Here is a 23,607-nt window from a genome sequence, read left to right on the forward strand (position 1 = left end):
TTCAACGTCGGTATTAACTTTTTGAAAAATTAATATATACAGGGTGAAAGAATTGGTAAAAAAACAACATGTTTTTACATAAAAATCAGGAAAAACACAACTTCTGGTAAATCGATTCTTCCGGTTCAAGACCTTGGTCTAACACATCAAAATAAGAATCTATATAACAAATTTGGTTGAAATCGGACTTTTCGTTCAAAAGTTATCGTGCTATAAGTCACATATGTATAGTCGCCATTTTGCATGCCCGCCATTTTTGTAAAAGGTAAAATCTGAGATGGCCTTATATCTAAATTTGAACCTTGATGTGTGTAGTATATGTGGTCCAAATTATATGCTTCTACCATTAAATGCACAATAATTCTTATAATGTTTGCACGAATTTGCCACACATAGGTACTTGTGATGATACATTATGCATTTATTAAATGATAATTAACATAACTAAAAAGTTCAAAATATTTTCTACAAAATATTTTTACGCTATTTTCAATTGCGGTATTACCTTTTTGAAAAATTAATATATACAGAGGGAAAAAATTGAAAAAAAAACATATTTTTACATAAACAACCAGTAAAAACACAACTTCTGGTAAACCGATTCTTCCGGTTCACCATATCCCTCTTATAAATCAAAAAGAAAACCTATATACCAAATTTGGTTGAAATCGGACTTTTCGTTCAAAAGTTATGGTACTATTAAACACATAAGTATAGCCGCCATTTTGAACGCCCGCCATTTTTGTAAAAGACAAAATCTGAGATGGCCTCATATCTAAATTTGAACCTTTATATGTGTACTATATATGTGGTGCAAAGTATGTGCTTGTATCATTAAATGTGCAATTGTTTCACATATCGGCCGCACTACACTACTGGGTTGGGATCTGATCTTATGTTGGCACTTGGATATGTTTTTACTGATATACCCTGCGTTTGAATGAAGACACACCGTTAGTTTATTTTATGAGATTCAATCATATGTCAATTTTTTTTAGGTGTACCATGTTGCCAGTACGGAACGAAAAATTCCAGATCAAGGAAACGTTACCTTCCACCTATTTGGTAGGCTGGGATATGGGCATGTTGGTATTACAAGCGATCCAAATGTACCAAAATATATTGAGTAAGTTTATTAATTTCTTCCTCTTTTAGTGCCTATTCGTTTCGAATATTGGCGATCATTCTGGCTATAATTATTTTATTAACTGATACTTTAAATAGATTAGTTGTTGTGGAGAACCATTTCCTCAGGTTCTTCAATCATGATATTCTTCTTCTCCCCATTCCTCGCTTTCCGAATACTTTACCTTGAAGGATTACCTTCAGTAATCTGTATTTAGTGCCGTTTCTCATTATGTGTCCCAGATATTCTAACTTTCTCCTTTTAATGGTATACATCACCTCTCTTTCTTTGCCCACTCTTCATAATACGGTCTCGTTGGTTATCTTGTCCGACCATGATATCCTTAGGATTCGCCTGTATAGCCACGTCTCGAAGGCTTCAAATTTTTTCTCCATTGCTTCAGTTAGTGTCCAGGATTCAACTCCGTAATACAATATTGAGAAGATATAACATCGTAGGAGCCTTACTTTTATCTCCAGATTAATTTAGTTTAAAATAATTTTGTATGCATAAATCAATGGATAAATGTAATGATTACCTTAAATTGGCATTCAATATTAGTACAAAATGGGCGACGGAAAAGAACTTCACGATCTCGAGAGATATTTTTAGGTTAAAGTTGATTGCATGTAGGTAATCGAATGAACTATCTTCCAAATAAGTCGTCCCAGGAGCGCAACTTTGTCGCAAAACCGTCATGTAACGATCACACGCCTGTGCAGTAAACAAAATATGTGCCAACAAAAAAATGATAGTTCATCGTATCGTCCTTCCAATTGTTCCAACTAAAATTGTGATTATCCAGTGACAATTTCGTGACAATCATTTCAGTTTTCGGAAAAATGCAAATAGTCGTTGGGCTGACCTGCGCACTAGGATCGATTTTCGAATAACCGTCACCGGACGATACAAATGATGAACATGCGCATAAAAACTGTAGAAGCAGTTTCGTGACGATTTCTGGACCCAACAAAAATTGTGTGTTGAAACAAACTTATTGGCAACATTATTTTAGAGCCATCTACTTTAAAACGTATTCCTGATCTGATTTGTCAATATGAATGTGTCAAACAAAACTAAATTATTAGAAGAATTATTTACCCAGCAACGGAAACAGAATTTCTTTAATTTATTAATGTTTTGTATTTTGATAATGATTTCCGAAGTGGAATTCTAAACGTCAAATAAACTTAATTTCAAAGTAAAATTGAGGCTTATTCCCAACTGAAATAGCTCTAACGCAGAAAGGCAACGATAGACCGCATACTATAATGGCAGTCTATAATAATTCTTACGAAAATAAAAGAATTATCGAGTCAATAACTTAATAATAAAAAAATCATTAATAAAAAAAGATCATCAAAATATGCTAACACGCCTATGGCGTATGGTTATTTTATATGCATGCGTAGCTTGCGCTCTGCCTAATGGAGGATTACAACGGAACGTGTTGAGGCACGCTCTGCGAAATAAAAAAATGTAATAGAAAAAGATAAAAACTAAAGACGGGATTCAACGCAATATGAAAATTTATCTCAAAATTTGTGATTTATGATCCTTAACCTTGTACTATGTAAAATTTGCTATTTGTAATTTTATGTGTTAATTTTACTATACAGGGTGGTGAATCGTAAAGCGGGCCATAGGAAACTCAATGTAAAATTTTAAACTGTTAAATTCCTGCTTCCCTAATTATTTTACATCAAAAGTCATTAGAAACTATTTGTAGAGGATTAAAACCTGTCTTAAAAACAAAAGTTAAAATTGTTCTATGATTCAAGCACATTCCAAAATTTTGAAAAATATGATACATTTGCCACAGTAGGTATGTGTGTAAAATTTAGGCCCACGTTACTATTTAACTGATAATGAGCACACTATTGATTGAATAAAACATCTTTATTATTAATACTTTCTCCTGAACTGAGAATATCTTATTAACTTTATTATTTTTTAAACAATAAACGATAAAATAAAAATTTTGACAGTTCAAATATTGTTAGGCCCGGTCTTTTCACCTCCGAATAAAAGTTATTCGGAGGTTTATTTGACAGATTTACATGTAATCTGCCGGATAAACTTCCTAATAAATATTTATTCGGAGGTGAAAAGACCGGGCCTTAATATAATAACTTCATTGTGACCGAACGCAACCGTTACACATCATGACATTGTGTGTGGCCTAACTTTGGCGTGATAGTCTAAAAAATGTATTATATTTTTACAAAATTTTGGAATATGTTTAATTCGTAGAAAAATTTTAACAGTTGTTTTCAATACAGATTTAAATCCTCTACAAATAGTTTCTTACGTGTTTTGATGTAAAATACAGTTGAGTCCGCGAGTCTTTACCCGTGCGTCATCACTTAAAGCATACGAAATAAGTCGGAAATCTATTTCACGCAACAACAACTGACAGAAAGTGGCTACTGTTCCGATTACGGGTTTTATTATAAAATTTGACGTTATCAAATATATAGAATGTCAAATGTAAGTTTTGCTTCAAAATTTTTGCGCAGAATTAAGACCGCGTCCCACCATCAAATAATTTGATCAAACTGGTTTGAGCAAACTGAAAGTGACAGTTAGTGACGTCACATCCTGAGTGTTCATTGTGGATAATAATGAAAAATTTTAATTTTAAATAAAGTACAAACAAGTTAGACAACTCAATACAAAAAATTTGATCAAACTAGACTGATAGTGAGAGCACAGATTTTTAGAATTTCAAAAAAACTTCAATTGTGACGTCACTTTGACGTACTTCCTCAAGTACGTCAGGTTTGCTCAAACTGTTTGATCAAATTATTTGATGGTGAGACGCGGCCTTTAGAGCTACATTTGAAGTAGCTTAATAAATTATTTTATTATTATTATTGATTAATAAATAAATAAACAATTTATAAAAAAATCCAATAACATATTTTATATTTGTAATTTTATTCACTTTGACGGAAATCTAAACACAGTCATTTCTTTACTGTGTGAATGACGTTAGCTTTGTATGTTTTAAATATTAATTGCCTAAATATAATTATTTACCTTAAAATTTCAAAGCCCAATATAAAATTAGTTGTGAAAACAACTGTTTGTGTAATATAAAGAAACTTCAAAACGCAAAAATTCGACAAAAACCGCAAAAAGTTCAACTGACTGACAGCCACAAAATTAAACAAATCAGAAACGTCAAACAAATAGGGCTTTTCATCGACTGTCATTTGTTTCGAGCTTCTGTCATATGTTATATAATCTGTGTACAATATTAATATACACGGATTATATGACATATGACAGAAGCTCGAAACAAATGACTGTGAATGAAAAACCCTATTGTGCTTAAAATATGAAACCATACCGAATCGTCTTTTTTTGTATAGTCTGTTCGCTAAACTCAGACGCAACTTTCTAGATATTTTAGTCGGTAATTTTGCCAATTTTAGTAAAATTGGCAAAAAATAATTTTTAAATAGTTAATAATCACTAAGTAGTTAGTAATTTTGCCAATTTTTGCAAAATTGGCAAAAAACAAAAAAATTATCGACTAAAATATCTAGCCAGTTGCGTCTGAGTTTAGCGAACCGACTATACCTATCTCTTTTCAATGCACTGAGTCTAGATGGTTCATAAAAATAACATGTGTTGTTACTTAATAACAAACGGCAGCTGGTTTGTCATGAGTTTCATGCATGGAAGAGAATGATGCTAGATACAGTAGGAAAAATGAAAGAACACGCATAAAAAAATGTGCCATAAAAAAATTGGCCAGCGCAAGTACATGTAATAATTATTATTACATGTACTTGCGCTGGGCAATTTTCTTTGTGACACGGTGACAGGAAAATACAGCGTGTTTTATATGTTCGTTCATGGGTATTCTTTCATTTTTCCGACTGTAAAAAGTATGTGTTTTATCTCGCCAGGTATTAATGACGCACGGGTAAAGACTCGCGGACTCAACTGTAGTTAGGGAAGCAGGAATTCAACAGTTTAGAATTTTACATTGAATTTCCTATGGTCCGTTTGCCAATTCACCACCCGGTATAGTAGTCTAACCATGTCGTGTTCAGATTTTTATCATTGTATGAATTAACCAACTTCATAATATTTTTATCGCCCACACTGGTGGTGTACCGTCCATACTCTGAGTCCGACCAATTTTATCAAGAAGTAAATATTTATTAATTGCACAGTAACATGGGGTTCAACTATGTTTTCTTTCCTTTTTACTGTTATATATTTTCTATCTCTCTTTCTTCTTCTTCTAGTGCCGTCTTCACTAATAAAGGTTGGCTATGACTATTGCAAATTCATCTATATCTTCTGCTTTTCTCAAAAGCGTATGTGTGTTTAACCCGGTCCAGTCGCAAATGTTTTCAGCCAGGATATTTGTCTTCTACTAGGACTCCTTTTTCCTTCGATTTTACCCTTCATAATTAACTGCAACAACTCGTATTTATCATTTCTAAATATGTGCCCCAAATATGCTGTCTTTCGCCTCTTAATGGTGGTCAAAAGTTCTCTGTCTCTTCCCATTCCATGCCAGTTCATTCGTAATATGATCGGTCCATTGAATTTTCAAAATTCTCCTAAAAAACCACATCTCAAAAGCTTCCAGCTTTCTCATTAAGTCAACATTAACGGTCCAGGCTTCGACACCATAAAGAAGAATAGAGTGGATATAACATTTTACCATCCGATATCGGACTTGCAGATTGAGTATTTTTCTGGTTACTCAGAAACTTCCTCATCTTCAAAAAGGCTGCTCTTGATTGCTCTATTCCAGAGGTTCCCAACCAGTGTGCCGAGGCACACTGGTGTGCCCTGCCTGAAGTCTCTGTAGGTGTGCCGCGAAATTTTATCATCTAGTAACATAGTAAAAAAAGCCCATAACAATATAATATGATTATACTCATTATAGAGATTATTTACCCAAGTGTGCCGTGGCTGAACGAGTTTTTAAGTTAGTCTGCCTCAAGCTAAAAAAGGTTGGGAGCCGCTGCTCTATTCTTGATCGAATTTCTGATTTCGGATTTAGATCTTCCGTAATCCCCACTCCTAAGTATTTCATTTTGTCCACTTGCTCAATATCTTCATTTTTATCTGCATCCTTGTAATGACTTTGCCCCTCTTACCATGTTTTCTTTATGTTTATTGTTTTTTTTATTATGTTTTTTCTTTATGTTTATTTTTAAACGAAACTGTTCCCCAATATCACACATTCTGTTTAGTAGCGTCTGCAGGTCTTTTTCACTTTCAGCGACAATGACCATTGTCAGCATAACAAAAATGTTATTTATATTTTCACCATTTATCTTGATTCCTCTTGTACAGTTTTCAAGTGGTTGTGTAAATAACTCTTCGGAGTATATATTAAATAGTAATGGTGCAAGTACACAGCCTTGTCTCATTCCTCTACTTATGTGTTGCGCATCCGTGCGATTTCCATCTAATGTTACCACAGCCTGTTGGTTCCAATATAGATTTCTCACTATGTTATTATAATTTTTGTCGAGTCCTTTTCGCTTTAGACATTCCATGAGAATATTATGTTTAACTTTGTCGAAAGCTTTCTCATAGTCTATAAACGGAACGAAAAGATATTTTTGTTGGTCTCGACATTTTTAGGCAAGAGTTGTGAAACTATGCAGAGCTTTTACTGTTCCGAAGCCATTACGAAAGCCAAACTGTCTATTACTCATATTCTCTTCACACTTTCTGAATATTCTTGGATGCATAATCTTTAAACATGATTTCAATAAGTGTGACATTAAGCTGATTAATCTATAGTCATTACAGTAACGTGTTTGGGGTTCTTGATTTTTGGTAGCGGAACAAAAGTTGTTAGTAGCCCAATAGTGATGTTGAAAAAGTAACTACATATTCGTTACGAAGTACTCGTTACTTACGAATACCCAAAGTAACGATGACTATACAGAGAGGCAAATCGTTACTTTGATTACTCTGATTACTTCGTACCAATAGTATCAGAGCTATGTAGTAACGACTATCGTATCTACTTTGATTACTTTGATTACTGAGCGGCCGTGGGTAACGGCATAAACGCTGGCCTCATACGCCAGTAGACGTGGGTTCGATCCCTGCCAAAGACAAACCATTTTCATTTCCAATAATGACATGAGCCGTCTCACCGTGCCTCGGAGAGTACGTTAAGCCGTCGGTCCCCCTGGGCTAGTGTACATCGACACTAGTTACTTGAAACAGGGTTAAAGATGTAATTGGCGCTGGAACTATCCGAAAGGATCTCCCCGGCAAAAATGCCATACGATATTATTATTATTACTTTGATTACTCTTTACTCTTTTGATTACTTCGTTACTTCATACCAATCGTATTAGAACGAGTAACGACTATTGTATCTACTTTGATTATTTTGATTTCTCTGATTACTTCGTACCAATCGTATCAGAGCAAGTAACGACTATTATATTATTATCTACTTTGATTACTTTGATAACTCTGATTACTTCGTACCAATCGTAACAGAGCGAGTAACAACTATTGTATCTACTTTGATTACTTTGATTACTCTGATTACTTCGTACTTCGTGAAGGTCGTTATTATATCGGAATACCTATACAAAATACCTACCTACTGAGAAATACGATTCTCGATATGATTACCGGTACTCAAATGCAAAAGTAACAAAAGTAATCATAGTAATCAAATCATTTTATCCCTTAAACAGATTGGTGAAGGTCGTTGTTATATTGGAATACCTATACAAACCTACCTACTGAGAAATACGATTCTCCATATGATTACCGGTACTCAAATACAAAGGTAACAAAAGTAATCATAGTAATCAAATCATTTTATCCCTAAAACAGATCGGTGAAGGTCGTTGTTATATCGGAATATCTATACAAAATACCTACCTACTGAGAAATACGATTCTCGATATGATTACCGGTACTCAAATACAAAATAACAAAAGTAATCATAGTAATCAAAGTTACAAATACTGTAAATGATTACTTTATACAAAATACCTACCTACTGAGAAATACGATTCTCGATATGATTACCGGTACTCAAATACAAAAGTAACAAAAGTAATAATCAAAGTAACGAATACTGTAAATGACTACTTTATACAAAAGTAACGATTTGTAACGAATACTCGAAAGTAACTATAATCAACATCACTATAGCCCAGACTAGGCGGTAGAGACGGCGGTACAGCCGGTACATTTTACCGAGGCCCGGCGATATAAGGAGCCCGCGTCGACCAGACCAAAGACTTAATTTTTCCATAAAATCAGAAATTCAATGTCTTCCAATGTTGAAGAATCTAAATTAGTTGCCAGCAATTATGGAATAAGTCCAGAATTTAAGAAGCCTGCTAGATTTTTTTATTTAGGTGGGCGTAGTAGTGACGCGACTGATAATTTTGAGACCGGCGCAATATTTGGCTCTGAAATATTTTTCATTATCATTGATTGTATAATAAGAAATCTTACATAGAAGATTTTAATGCAGCAAATGAAATTTATTCACTATTTAAGATTTTATTGACATTCCGAGATGAAGATGACCACAATATTAAGAAAAAAAATTATATATAGCGCGAGTTTTATAAAAAAAGGCAACAATGAAGAATTGTTAGACGAAATTTTTCATTTGTGAGCGATATACAAGAATAATTAATTAATATTGTTCTGTCCTAGCCACTTGTGCATTCAAAATGATTTTTTTGAATATAAAAAAAATATATTTGAAATGTTTTTTATTATTTATTATAGATAATTTTATTTATATAAAAATTCAACAATTTTTTCGCTCTTCACTTCTTACCGGGGCCCGCTAATTCCTCTCGGCGGCCCTTAGTAGCCATTCTGTAAGTATCTCTCTTTGGCAAACTGGTGACGCGCCTCAACGCGCTCCGTTAGTTCTCACCTTTATACAGTATAATCTCACTAATCCGAATCCGGCACTTCAACAAACCAACACGTCCAATAATACGGCTCCGTTCGCCGCTCCCTCGTCCTATCTTTCTCGAGTATCGCTCCGTCTCCGTTACGGCATCGCGTCTGGCGTCAGTCTAGCTTGAACTTGAAAATTTATAAAGTGCACGTTTGCGTTTGTAAATATTTACCCGCTGTTTTAAGAGTTATAATATTGTAATTAAAAATGTCAACTAAACGAAAACATATGACTCTAGCTTTGACAGATAAAATGGACATTTTAATCAAGTTAGATAGTGGACAAAGCATGTGCAAATTGGCAAAAGAATATGGAGTTGGGCGTTCTACAGTTCACGATCTTAAGAAGAAAAGAGAAAAGATATTGGAACAGGTGACGACGATGGAATCAGCTGGAATAGGACTGCGTAAAACGTTAAAAGGTGGTAAATGTCCAAAGATGGAAAACGCTCTCTCCACATGGTTTAAGCAAGAGCGTTCAAAAAACATTCCTGTATCTGGAGAAATGCTGAAAGAAAAAGCGATCGAATTGTATAAAGAAATTACGAAGAAAGATGATTTTTGTGCTAGTGATGGATGGTTGGATAAATTCAAAAAGCGATTTGGTATACGTCTCTCAGAAAAATGTGATACCAAAGATGATCCACCTATTACCGATTGGTTTCACAATTTATCTGAAAGAGTATTCGAGACAAAAGAAGAAAATTCAAAGTCTTGGTTTGAAGGAACCCAAGAAAGAGAGCCAATTATAACAAATGAAGAAATATGTTGTGAAGTAGTACTAAAAGAAGAAGAAAACGTAGTAGAAGCACTAGAGCCACCAACTACAACTGCAAAGGTAAAACCAGAGACAGCATTTAATTGTTTCAATACCTGCATAGCGTGGGCTGAAGAAAATGGCGTATCTGCTAACGATATTACAATTCTTCGAAACTTGCGAGAAAAGGTTGTTAAACAAGAACCACAAGTTGCACAAGAAGAAACCTCGACCAAGGATTAAACTATGGTAACTATGAAATTAGTTAAAAGTGAAATAGGTTTTGTCACAGATCTTTTCCCACCCTCTACATCTCCATCCTCCATCTTATTTTTGGTCTTCCTCTTGGTCTGTTTATTATTGGTTTCTAGTTTTGTTAATTTCCTAATTCCTTCTTATGTTCTTTTATGTCTCACAAGCCATTTCAGTCTTTGTGCTTTAATAGATTTTACTATGTCTTGCCCTTCGGTTTTATTTATTATTTCATGGTTCATCATTCTTCTATATTCTTGTTCTATATCCTTGTTATGTCTTTATTGGGCCGTGCATTCTTTTCAATGTGAGATTCTTTGGTTCATCAGTCGTCAATATTCTTGTTATATAACCTTGTTTTGTCTTTATTGAGTCTGTAGTCTTATTTTTTTCAATTATTCTTAGTTTTTCTTCTAAGCATTGTGTTCGGTAACATAATAGCTCTATAGTTGTTGCAATTGTTGGATCCCCCTTCCTAAAAATTGGTGTGATGTGTCTCTTTTTACATTATACATAGTCCAGTCGGGTTAGATGAATAACAGGCCTAACCTTGCATTAGGAGCTGCCCCAAATTTTATTTTTCTAATCTTTAGGAGGGGTCAATAGTAGTTTAAATTTAAAATCTCGACTGAATTCCGCCGTTGCGTTAGCCGCCATCTTGATTTTAAACGAGAACCGTTTTTGCTCAATATCTCCGCCATTTTCAACTTTTCGACAAAAAGTATAAGAACCAAAATTGTTGAAAATGTGATTTTCTATAATTTCTGTTGTTACAATTTTTTCGTGAGGTCGATATTTTCCGAGTTAAGGCGGAAAATAGTGACAGATAGAGCATAATTATTGAATTATCTCGTTTATTGTTAGTTTTACGACAAAAATGTTCCTATACAAAAATAGAGAGAATTAAATTCTACACTTTAATTTTTTAATTTATTTTTTAAGGTAGTTAACATTTAAGGTAGTTAATATTTAAGGTAGTACGTATGCGGTAATGGCGCGAGCCTAAGACCTGATTGATTTTTTAGCAATTGTTTTTGTTCAATATCTACCCCATTTTTAACTAACCTTGTTCCAAATATAATTTCCTACAATTTCTTTTTAATTGTAATTTTTTTCATGTGTTTAATATTTTCCGCCTTAAGTGAGAAAATATTAAAAAGTGGTGGGGGAGCATAATTATTAAATTGAATCTTGGTTCCGAGCTGCCACAAATTTTATAATTCTATCCTTTAGGGGAGATCAATAGTAGTGTAAATTTAAAATCTCGACTGAATTCCGGGGTTGAATTAGCCGCCATATTGATTTTAAAGAAGAACCGTTGTTGCTTAATATCTTCGCCATTTTAAACTTTTCGACAAAGACGGTAGGAACTAAAATTGTTAGAAATGCAGTTTTCTACAATTTCTTTTGCAGAATTTTTTATTCGATCAATATTTCCCGAGTTAAGGGGGGAAATGGTGGAAGCGGAGGGGAAGCATAATTATTGAATTGCTTCATTTATTTACGACCTCATATTTATTTACTTTACGACATAATTGTACATAAACAAAAATAAAGAGAATTATATTTTATACAATTTTTAAAACTTCCAATGAAACACCAACCAAACTAAATACATAAAAGACATAAATAATAACTTATATGCTTTAAGTTTACTTAATTTTATTAACTAGCGGGTTTTATTGGTTGAATTAGTTTGTCGATATTTTAAGTTTTATGTCAGCTGTTGGGGGGAATTTCCCCATTCCTCCCCCCCCCCCCTTGGAGACCCGCCACTGGTTCTCTCGAAAAATTGTAGTAAATCGTAATTGCAACAATTTCACTCCTTACACTTTTTGTCGAAAAGTTGAAAATGGCGGAGATATTTAACAAAAACATTTTCTATAAAATCAATAATTTCTTACGCTCGTACCTTTACCGCATACGTACTACCTTAAATATTGATTTTATCAAAAAAATTAAGCAGATCAAAATTGTACAAAATTTAATTATTTTCATTTGTTGTAAAACTAATAATAAACGAGATAATTCAATAATTATGCTCTAACTGTCACTATTTCCCCCATAACTCGGAAAATATCGACCGCACGAAAAAAATTATAATAAACGAAATTATAGAAAATCTGATTTTTAACAATTTTAATTTCTACACTTTTTGTGGTAAAGTTGAAAATGGCGGAGATATTGAGCAAAAACGGTTCTCGTTTAAAATCAAGATAGCGGCTAACGCAACCACGGAATTCAGTCGAGATTTTTAATTTATACTACTATTGACCCCCCCCCTAAAGATTATGAAAATAAAATTTGGGGCAGCTCGTAATGCAAGGTCAAATGCTATCCCGACTGGGCTAACATGTTACCAAAATTTTGACCATCCGTTTGTTCATCCATTTTAGCAACTCCATTTATATCAATTCGTTGTTAATTTCATCTGGCCCCAGAGCTATGTTTAGTTTTAGTTGCTTTAGATAGATAGATACTATGAGTCTTCTTCTTCTGCATCTATATTATCAGTTATTTCTTCATCTCCTGCATATTCTCTTGGCTGGTTTTGTTTATATCCGTAAATTTTTTTACCAATATTTTGTGTTTATTTTGATGGTTGTTTTTTTGGGAATATATTGTTTGTTTTGTATATTCGAAGAGTCTCTTGCTGTCCTTATTTATTTCTGACTGTTCAGAGATAGGTAGAGATCAGGGGCGGCTCATGATAATAGAAGGTGGTGAGGCACACTACACCTGAGGAATTTTATTATTATGGTTAGCTTCTCTTTAATGGCCGGAAGGTCGATTTTATGACGTCATAACGCTAGGACGAAGCTAGGACAAATAATCCCAGACAAAAAATCCCCACAAATTATCCCTGGACAAAAAATCCCCAGACAAATAATCCATGTACAAAAAATCCCCACAAAAAATCCCCGGACAAAAAATCCCCACAAAAATCCCGGACAAATAATCTCCACACTCCACAAATTTTTTAGAGAAAATATTCTCACAAAATATTCCGGACAAAAAATCCTCAAGCAATATTTGCTGTCGATTAGTTCTCTATAAGTTTTCCCGTGAATGCGATAGACTCAAATGCTTTATCAGTGCATAGAGTTATTTTGAATTCCAATTCCATATCCAAAACTTCAAATTTTATACAGTCGAACCCGCTTATTGGAATAGCCTTCGTGCCAATCAAAAGTATTCCTATAACCGGGATATTCTAATAACCGATCATTGGTCGCTAGTGGAAATGTTTCGGGACCTCAAATTTTTATTCCTTAAACCGGGATATTCCTTTAAGAGGTATTTTAATAAGCGGGTTTGACTGTATAACAAAAGAGTGTGAGTTTTTTCAAAAATTGTGGAAGATATCAAGATATGGGGAATGAGCTAAGGCTGTGGGAATCATGTTGCAATATTATTCGCTTTAAATATTTTGCTCAATCTGATTTTAATATCTATATTCAAAAAAATTTTACAAAAAAAACACAACCACAACATACAACATTTTTGAAACACTTAAATACTACTTTTGTATAAAAATGTCCGATGTGGAAGTGGAAACGTTAATAAAATCATTTTTTTTTTTTTTAGTTAAATTGTGGCCCTTTTCCCATTTAGAATAATAAATAACATAAATGCCACAAAGAAATAGCTTCAGAACAATATATTAGGTGATAATGAACAATGTTTTAAATACATATCCATAAATTTCTAAAATATAATAATCCATTCGTATATACCGCGTATGCATAGAAAGCTATGATCTGCAATCATTAACTTGTGCTTGTAGTCAATTCAGTTCGGCTATTCCTATTCCGTTCCGCGGAACCTAGTAAATAAGGGAAGCAAGGTCAATTAACTTCGTAACTAAAAAAACACGTGCTTGAGGCCGGCCTCAAGGATAGATGAATTTTGTTCCCAGAATTGGTGGCACATTTTTCAAATTTTGCCGCTTTTACTGTTGTCGTTGTCCCATTTTAAGAAACGGTAGGTCTAGGTATGCTAGACAAGGATGGTGTGAGGCTAGCTTCAACTGTAATGATTTGAGGAAGTTGGAATGAGATGCATATGATATATGCATCTCATATGCATATAATACTGGCACGTGGAAAATGGATAAAAAGATAAAGAGTGAGGGCTGTACCGATTTTGATTTTTTTCATAAAAATAAAGTTATTTAGGAAATTTCAAAAAGCCAAATTATATTTAAGAAATTGATTATGAAACAACGAAATAACGTAAATAGTCGATTGATATACTGGTGAGGCACGGCCTCACCTGCCTCATAGGATAAGCTGCAACTGGTAGAGGTTCATAGCTCTTTCGTTCTTCTATAGTTTCGTGCCTTCTTGCTTTTCTGTTCTCCTGAATGGGTCCTCGGGGCATTTTAGTGTATTCTCTAGAAATTGCCTCTTCTCCAAATATGTCCCCGTTCAGCGAGCCAGTATATGGGTTGTTGATCTTGATCACTGGCTCTCTATCCCAGAATTCAATTGTTTTCTTTTTTTACAAACCGAAAGAATGACATTGTGGATGATAGGGGAGAGGGAAGTGGTGGGTGGTTAAAATTGAGCTGAGTCTTTTTTAATGGCATAGGATGTAAAAAATGAAAAAAAATTGATTCTGGGAGTGAGTGCATTTTGCCTATCCTAAGGGAGAGAAACTTTTATTCTTCTAACACTGTACCAATGGAACGAATGTGCATATTATTAAAAATATCTATAAGTAGACGTAGAAGTGTGAAGATTTTTCCGTGTAGGGCTTTACATTGTATTGATGTATTTTATTTATTAAACAAAGCATTTGGATTTATGTATTTTTTCTTTTTCAGCGAGTTTATCGGATTTTGCAAGGACCAGCATAAAAGAAGAGGTTGATATCTACACCTTCAACGGTAAAAATCGAATTTTCAACGAGAAATTTAATTTCCAGTTTTGTTATTATGATGTCCAAAACACAAACCATCACATAGTGTGTTCAAATCTAAAAGTCAAGAAGAGTACCTATATCAAAAATGCTCAAAAGTGAATATCAACAAACTTGGAATCTTATATGGTCTGAAGATTTATGGAACTAATACAAAAAGATAGTCTAATGCAGTGATTCTCAATCTTTTTGAGTCATGTACCATGTACCACAAAAAACTTTTTATTATTTTTGGTACCACCTAACTGAAATACCTATCTAGCTAGGTAATCTAATTAACTATAACAGTGGTGCTGATTTTGGCTGTTTTTGCGTTTTGTGTACCACCGCAAATAATGATATGTACCACCAGTGATACATGTACCACAGATTGAGAACCGCTGGTCTAATGTATTCAATTTTTGTATTAGTTTCCAGTAGCATCTGTTTGCAACTGTTCCGGCGTCTATATTTTGTTACCTTATTTATTAAATTTTTTTATGAATAACTTTTATTAATTGTAAATGTTCACCTATTCTCTTTACTTACACAAACAATATCTTCAAAGGTATACCTAGTAGGAAACTAAAGATTTTCTGGAATATATCGGTATAGGTATATGTAAGTATTCGTGTGGATGGATTAGACACTAGGTGATGTCGAAATACAACAAATTCCAAACATCACAATCTGTATTTACAGATCTCGCCATTAAAAGAAATGAGATTTCGAAAAATGAAGAAGAAGTCACTACCGCAGATAATCGACAACCTATTTTATTCCAAAGTTTAAGCATACTTACTGCAAAATCTTCAACAAAAAACTCGAAATGAAAACAAAAGATGTTTTATTAATTGAAGAAGAATGGAACATTGGCAAAACAAGAGATTATATTCAGAAGATATCTGCATTAAGATATCTAAGACGTATATTCAGAAGAGAAAGCTGGAATACTTTGGACCTGTAATGAGAGGTCCCAAATATAGGTTGCTACAAAATATCATGCAAGGAAAAATAGCAGGCAAACGCAGTCCAGGACGAAGAAGAACCTCATGGTTGAAGAACTTGCGAGATTGGTATGGTGTTGCATTAAACATCGATCTAAAAATAAATGAAGACAAAACAAAATACATGGTCATCTCAAAATAAAAACGACGGCAAATAAGCAAAATATTACTATAAACGATCATAACTTAACTTCGAAGTGGTTAAATAATTTAAATATCTAGGAGCAACAATCACAAATGACAACAAATTAGAGCGAGAAGTTGAAACGCGAATAATGGCAGGAAACAGATCTTTCTTTGCAATGCAACATCTAATGAAGTCAAAACTTCTTTCACGAGGTGAAAAAATCCAGATATATAAGAACATAATACAACCAGCAGTCGCCAGGGCCACTTTATCCATTAGGCAATATAGGCAGTTATGAGGCGGTACATTATGAGAGGGCGGCAAAAATACTGTACAAAAATATTTGTATATAAAAATTATGGATCGGGCTTCTGTCATTAAAGAGTATGAAACTCTTTCAAATTACTTTACCGCAAGGAAGCCAAAAAATTGTGCCCAAATAAAACATATTATAAAGAAATAAGAAAGAGAAAAAGAAAAATTCAATTTGACGAGGGGGCCGATGATGAACTAAACTTTTCAGCTAGTGATGAGATGAAAATCCACACATTCTATATCATAATCGACACTGATAAGAGACCTGAATAGACGTCTGGAATCTTAACGACTTATTTATCAACGTTTTCGTGTTATTAACAGATTTGCCAAAATTAAGCAATGAAGAAATTATTAAAGAAGCTGAAAATCTGATACAAAATAAAGACGACCAAGATACATCATTCATACATGAATGCATTCACGTAAAGGGTCATTTGGATACCACAATAAAATCACCATTTGACATATCTTAATATTTAAAGATGAGTTCAGTCACTGAAAGTGGTTATGAGCTATTACCTCCGATTTCGTTGAACCTTCATTGATTTGCATGAAAATTGGTGAGTGGTTAAAGGATATCTCAAGGAACAAAGATGACATGGTGTCAACTTGAGCTTTTACGCTGGGGGTGGATGCTACCCCTTCTCAGGGGTGAAAATTATTTTATTAAAAATATCCCCAGAATTCGATAGAGGGACAAATTCTAAACAAAATTCGTTACATAAAGTTCTTAAAATAAATCAAAACTTTTTGAGTTATGAAAGATCAAACATTTTCATTGTTCGTGAGAAAAATGTATGTTTTTGGCCGCTTTTTCATGAATAACTCAAAAATTATAAGATTTTACAAAAAAGTTATTACCAAAATTAAAGCTAATAAAAAATGAAATAAACTCCTTACTGGAAAAACCTTTTAATGTTAACTACAAGTGAATTATAGGTAATTGAATATATTAGGCTTAGAAACATCTATCAAATGAGCCCCCGAACAAGTTGATAGCATTAAAATTTATGCACCAAATATTTTTAAAAATTTATCTTTTAAAAATTTTTCCAAAAAGGTTATTGTTTTTTTTTTAATAAGTCCGTTAATTTTTACGATATCAGGTTTATCTAAAAACCATTTGAAATTTAATTGTAATGGCTATTAAACCACGTTGAATTTAATCTTTAAAACGCCTTACTTTTTTAAAAATAAAAGGTTAAATGGCCCCGGTTACATGGTTCTCGCAACAAAATTTAAGCTTTACACGTTTCTATCTCGGTTATTTTTTACCCTACAGAAATAGTAAAAAATATTTGATACAGAAAAAACTAAAATTTGGTTATACATATATCACTTTTTACGTATATTGGGTATTTTTGGAGTTATGAAAAGAAAATGAAAATTACGATAATTTTAAAAATTCTGACTTTTTAAATTATATCTTTTTTTTTAAATATGCCTTCTAAATCCTGTCAAAATTGTTGAAATCATTACTTATGCTAATATAAAGAAATTATTCTAAGGATTAATATAAATTTTAATTTTTGTGGAGATGGCGTATGTTTTATTTTTCACTTTTTAATAAAAAGTTCTAAAGGGTTCTCTCATTTTCATCATAACTTGCTAATTGAGATGCTGTTAACTTCTACTGGAACTCATTTGATAGGTACTTCGAAGTACTTTGACAAGTGCTTAGCAGGTATACTTTATAAAATGCATCGTTTTCCCGTTATTTAAGCTTGAATACCTACTTAGATTTGAGAACTCGTCGAAAAAAATATACTTTCAATTACCCATAACTCACTTTGAATTAACATTAGTTTAGTTCTTTAAGTAAGGAGTGTATTAAGATTTTTATTATCTTCAATTTTGGTAATAATAACTTTTTTGTAAAAGCTTATAATTTTTGAGTTATACGTGGAAAAGAGCTTTAAAACATGCATTTTTTTACAAAAAAATAAAATCTTCGATCTTTAATAACTCAAAAAGCTATGATTTATATTAATAACTTTATACATAGGTATAACAAATTTTGCTTAAAATTTGTCTCTCTATCGATATATGGTATTATTTAAAAAAAAAATAATTTTCACCTCCGAGAAGGGGTGGCATCCAAAAACCACGGTAAAAGCGCAAGTTGGCATCATGTCACCTTTGTTTCTTGAGGTAACCTCTAACTACTCACCAATTTTCATGAAAATCGATGGAGGTTCAACGAAATCGGAGGTGAAAACCTTCAGTGACTGCACTAAGTGGATTGAAATATTATTTTCCCTAATTTTGACATTGCTTTGCACATTTATTTGTGTACCCCTAGTTGCCAACGTGTCTGCTGAAAGGTCATTTTCGAAAATGTCAAGAATTAAAAATAAAATCCACAAGGAAAAATTTCCTGTAGCTGGCTGTATACCATTAATTACAAAAATTGAAGAAAAATCTTCTGCGTAAAAGGTATATTATTTTTTTTTTATAAATATACCTTTTACGCAGAAGATTTTTTTTCAATTTTTGTAATTAAAAATAATTTCCCATCAGTAAGACGCAAGTGTGACGCAATAACGTGTTAACAATGTGTCGATTTTGTCAAGAAAAAATTTTATTTTGAAAAGTCTTTTTTTGAAAAGAAGTCTCTGATGTGATCGAACTGGAATGACAATTCTTTCTGTTATAGATATATAAACGTCGTAGTTTAAATCCATTTTTAATGTATTCTTATTTAAATAAAAATTTCTGCAATTTTTTTCGCGAAAATGGTACATGTTTGAAGGGCGGCTACTAGAGAATTGCCTAGGGCGTCAATTGACCTAAACGCGGCCCTGGCAGTCGCATATGGAAGCGAAACATGGACGCTAACAAAAAGAGAAGTAAATAAATTGCTGGTGTTAGAACGTAAAATCCTTTGAATGATATATGGCCCTTGTAAAGACAGCGTGACAAATGAATGGTGGCGCAGATACAATAACGAGCTGGAGTCTCTATTCGGAAAGAAAAACCTAGTCAGATACCTATATAAAGACCATAATAGACTCAGATGGACAGGGCATGTGATACCTACGCAGTAACGACAATCGCCTTATAAACAATGTGTTCTGGGAAAGGCCAGATGGAAGAAGGTCTGTAGGGCGGCCTATAAAAAGGTGGAAAGATGCAGTCAAAGAAGATCTAGAGAAAATGGGAGTGCGACAATGGGAATTAGTGGCACAGGACCGACAAACATGGAAGGCAATAGTAAACGCGGCAAAGACTCACGAAGAATTATAACGCCATGCCATTGATGATGATGATGATGATGATAATGATGATGATGATGATGATGATGATGATAAACCAGGAAAGAAAAAAAATTAGAAATTGTCTTATATAAAGATTTAAAACAACTAGGTAGGTACGCTGATAGCGAATTAAAGAAATTTGAAACCTAAAAATAGAAAGCTAAAACCTAAAAATAGAAAGATTACCTATAGACCAGGGCGGATCTGTAAAAATATTAGTACATTTGGACGTTGAGAGGTGACTCAAATTTTTTTGCAGAAATTGCTTGAAAATAACTCAAATAATAATATTTGAGTTATCCTCCCTCTCAAAAAGGTCCGGAACATTGTTTAAATAATCAAAATGTCAAAAAATGAAGGAAAAATTCGATTGTTTTCTTCGTTTTTTGATTATAACTTTAAAAGTATTCATTTCCGAGAAAAGTTGCACTAACATAAAAGTTGCGTAATTAAATTTCCTACAATACAGAATTGGTTATAAATTTAAAAAATAGTCACCCTTGTTGCAAAATAGCAATAATTGCGAAAAAACCATACAAAAACAAGTATTCGCATTTTACGTTTTTCAACCATTTATGCTATACTTAGGACCTTCATATTTCACCCAGAAAAACTTTATGATACAGTAATATAATACTATACATTTCATTAAGATCGGTTTAAAAGATTTTGCAAAATAAATTGTGCAATCCAGCTTCCGCAAAAAAATTCATTTTTTCAAAATGTTACAGGACTGAAAATAAAGCAGGTAGCAAGTTGAATTTTTTTTTGCGTATATAAGTGTACTGTACCTTTCATTTACAGTTTGCAAAATTAAAATCGATTAACTACCACGGCGTCAGGAATTTTTTTAAATAAACATTAATTATTGGTGCTACGCGCAGGACAGGGGATAGTTTGCTCTGATTGAGCATTCCAATAACCTTTGATAATGATTGATACATTTTAATTTTTATTACATTTCGATATAAATAAATAAATTTGTTTATTGCAAAATAAAAACACATACTCTATCCTTTGAAATAACACTTTTTTTAGAAAAAACTTTTTTTATTCATATATTTTAACTTAGAGAATAAAAGTTTATTATTTTTAAACATATGCAATTGTTTAAACAATATTTCACAAACAATAATAAAATTAGTTTGATTTTTGGGGAATTAAAATATTAAAATACAACAAAATATAGAGTAAGAAAATAATATATTAGATAAAGATTGGAAGACATTTTGGTGGAAATCAACTTGTGTGAATCGAACACCGCTGTCCTGCGCGTAGCACCAAAAATTAATGTTAATTTAAAAAATTTCCTGACGCCCTGGTAATTAATCGATTTTAATTTTGCAAATTGCAAATGAATGGTACAATACACTTCTATAAGCAAAAAAAAATCAACTTTCGATCTGCTTTATTTTCAATCCTGTAACATTTTGAAAAATTTAATTTTTTTGCGAAAGCTGGATTGCAAAATTTATTTTGCAAAATCTATTAAACCGATCTTAATGAAATTTACAGTATTATTTTACTGTATCATAAAGTTTTTCTGGATAAAATATGAAGGTCCTAAGTGTAGCATAAATGGTTGAAAAGCGTAAAATGCGAATACTTATTTTTGTATGGTTTTTTCGCAATTATTACTATTTTGCAACAAGGGTAACTTTTTTTTTAATTTTTAACTAATTCTATATTGTAGTAAATTTAGTTACGCAACTTTTATGTCAGTACAACTTTTCTCAGAAATGAATAGTTTTAAAGTTATAATCAAAAAACCAATAAAAAAATCGAATTTTTCCTTCATATTTTGAAATTTTGATTATTTAAACAATGTTCCGGACCATTTTGACTGGGAGGATAACTCAAATAATATTATTTGAGTTAGTTTCAAGCAATGTCTGCAAAAAAATTTGAGTCACCTCTCAACGTCCATCTCAAAACAGATGCGCCCTGGACTACTAGTAAGACAAAATCACAAAATAGGAAACAATTATTATTTCGTGATAAAAGTGCATTTTGATTTGATACCTATTTTGAACCTCATATTTCCATAGATGTTATCGGGACACTTTCATACCAAAACCAAATATCTAGATAGTAATAACAAATTTTGCAAGCAATGCCTCTACTTAAAAGAACATATTTAATTCAATATCTGCGACAAATAAAGGTTTTTATATCTAAAATCTAATTAGAAAAATTAAATAAACAAAAATTAATTATTTCCGTTGGCCAATCTGTTATGCGGTGAGAGATAAGTGATAAGTTGGTAGTTGGTAGACCTAAGATAAAGTATCTAGACCACTATAGTCACAAAATTAGAACCTAACAAAACATCTGGAGCTACACATTGCTGCCAAATTTTTAGAAGCAACGAGAGAGAAATGCGATTTATTTTTATTTCTTGAGAAGGAAAGCTTTTCAAAGATACCAAATCTTTAAAAATCAAAAGAGGAATTAGACAGGGGGACACGTTATCTCCCAAACTCTTCACGGCAGTACTTGAACACGCTTTCAAACAATTGAACTGTGACACCAAAGGAATAAAAAATGTCGACGGCGAAAGGCTCTCCACCTACGATTCGCAGACGACATACTTCTTATAACAGAACTGAAGGTACTAGTACCTACACTTTAGAAGACCAAAAATAAGCATTTTTTTCTTAGGAACTTTATTAAAAATGAACATAAACTTTCTACATTTTAATATCTAAACTCTTAGAGAGTACAAAAGAATATATCTTTTTTCATTTACGCACGTACACTAATATTGTAGAGGGCGCAAAAGTCGAGTCCTTAAAAAAAGTCGCCGATGGCGGACAGTTAATCTCAGGATTGGGATCTCCGAAACAAAAAAATCGTACGTCTAGCCTTAGTTTCCTAAGGCTATTACTAATCGAATACAATAAGTTTCATTGAGATTCATGCAACTGCAAAAATTTCGTGGTTTTGTTGCTCCTTGAGGAAACAGTAGCGATCAACAGGTAGCGAAAACGCGTTCCAAGATTGCGGCTGTAATTTTGAATATTTTTTCGAGATATTTGGCACACGTATTCGTAATATAATAAAGAATCTCGGTACAGAGCCCAATTTGACAAATATATTATTATGTGGAAATTAATCTGTAATTAAATACAATATTAAAAAAACGAACCTCTACCGCCATTAAGAAGAACAAAAAAATACACTTTCTTCAAATAAATTTTTTATCCGATGCCTCGATTTTGTGTCATTTTGGAACTACTAAAATTTTTTATTTCATTAGTAGTTCCAAAATGACACAAAATCTAGGCATCGGATAAAAAAGTTTATTTGAAGAAAGTGTATTTTTTGTTCTTCTTAATGGCGGTACAGGCTCGTTTTGTTAATATTGTATTTAATTACAGAGTAATTTCCACATATTAGTATATTTTTCAAATTGGGCTCTATACCGCCATTCTCTATTATATTACGAATACAGTGGAACCCCGTTAACTCGGATTAATTGGGACCGCGGCCGATCCGGGTTATCGAAAATCCGGGTTAGCCGGAGAAAATGGTAAAAATTAATAAAATATGGTATGCTTACAGATAAACTCCGTTATAATTGTCACACAGACACTGGTAAACCACGTTCGCATTCCACACAAAACCACACATACAAAGCGTCGTCAAATGTCTCATTCTTAGCTTTATTAGCTTTGCACCGATTAAACTGTCTTTTGTTATCATTTTGAAAAAAAAATTCTTCGATTTTAGTTCTATTTTTCTTCCAATCCGATACTGTAGATGTACCGACACCATAATTTAATGCTGCAAGATTCACCTTTATCAATTCTACTTAATGCTTCTAGTTTCTTTTCCATTGTCACTACAACATTTTTACGTTTTGTTGCCCTTATAGACAAAAGACACGCAAACACAAAATCTGAATAAATTTACGA

General features: G+C 32.8%; 1 protein-coding gene across 4 annotated transcripts in view; it reads left to right on the top strand.

Annotated features, from left to right (window-relative positions):
* Nucleotides 1-15,489, top strand: part of LOC114328999 (lysophosphatidylserine lipase ABHD12) — an 82,223-nt gene extending 66,734 nt beyond the window's left edge. For all 4 annotated transcript variants that reach the window (XM_050662714.1, XM_050662713.1, XM_050662715.1 and 1 more), the window contains 2 exons: nt 999-1,126; nt 14,908-15,489. In XM_050662714.1, the coding sequence (XP_050518671.1) occupies nt 999-1,126; nt 14,908-14,953 (174 nt within the window). In that variant the 3' untranslated portion in view covers nt 14,954-15,489. The remainder of the gene's footprint in view (nt 1-998; nt 1,127-14,907) is intronic.
* The last annotated feature ends 8,118 nt before the right edge of the window (nt 15,490-23,607 follow it).

The sequence above is a fragment of the Diabrotica virgifera genome, chromosome 9, assembly GCF_917563875.1.
Source record: "Diabrotica virgifera virgifera chromosome 9, PGI_DIABVI_V3a".
In the NCBI taxonomy this organism is placed as follows: domain Eukaryota; kingdom Metazoa; phylum Arthropoda; class Insecta; order Coleoptera; family Chrysomelidae; genus Diabrotica; species Diabrotica virgifera.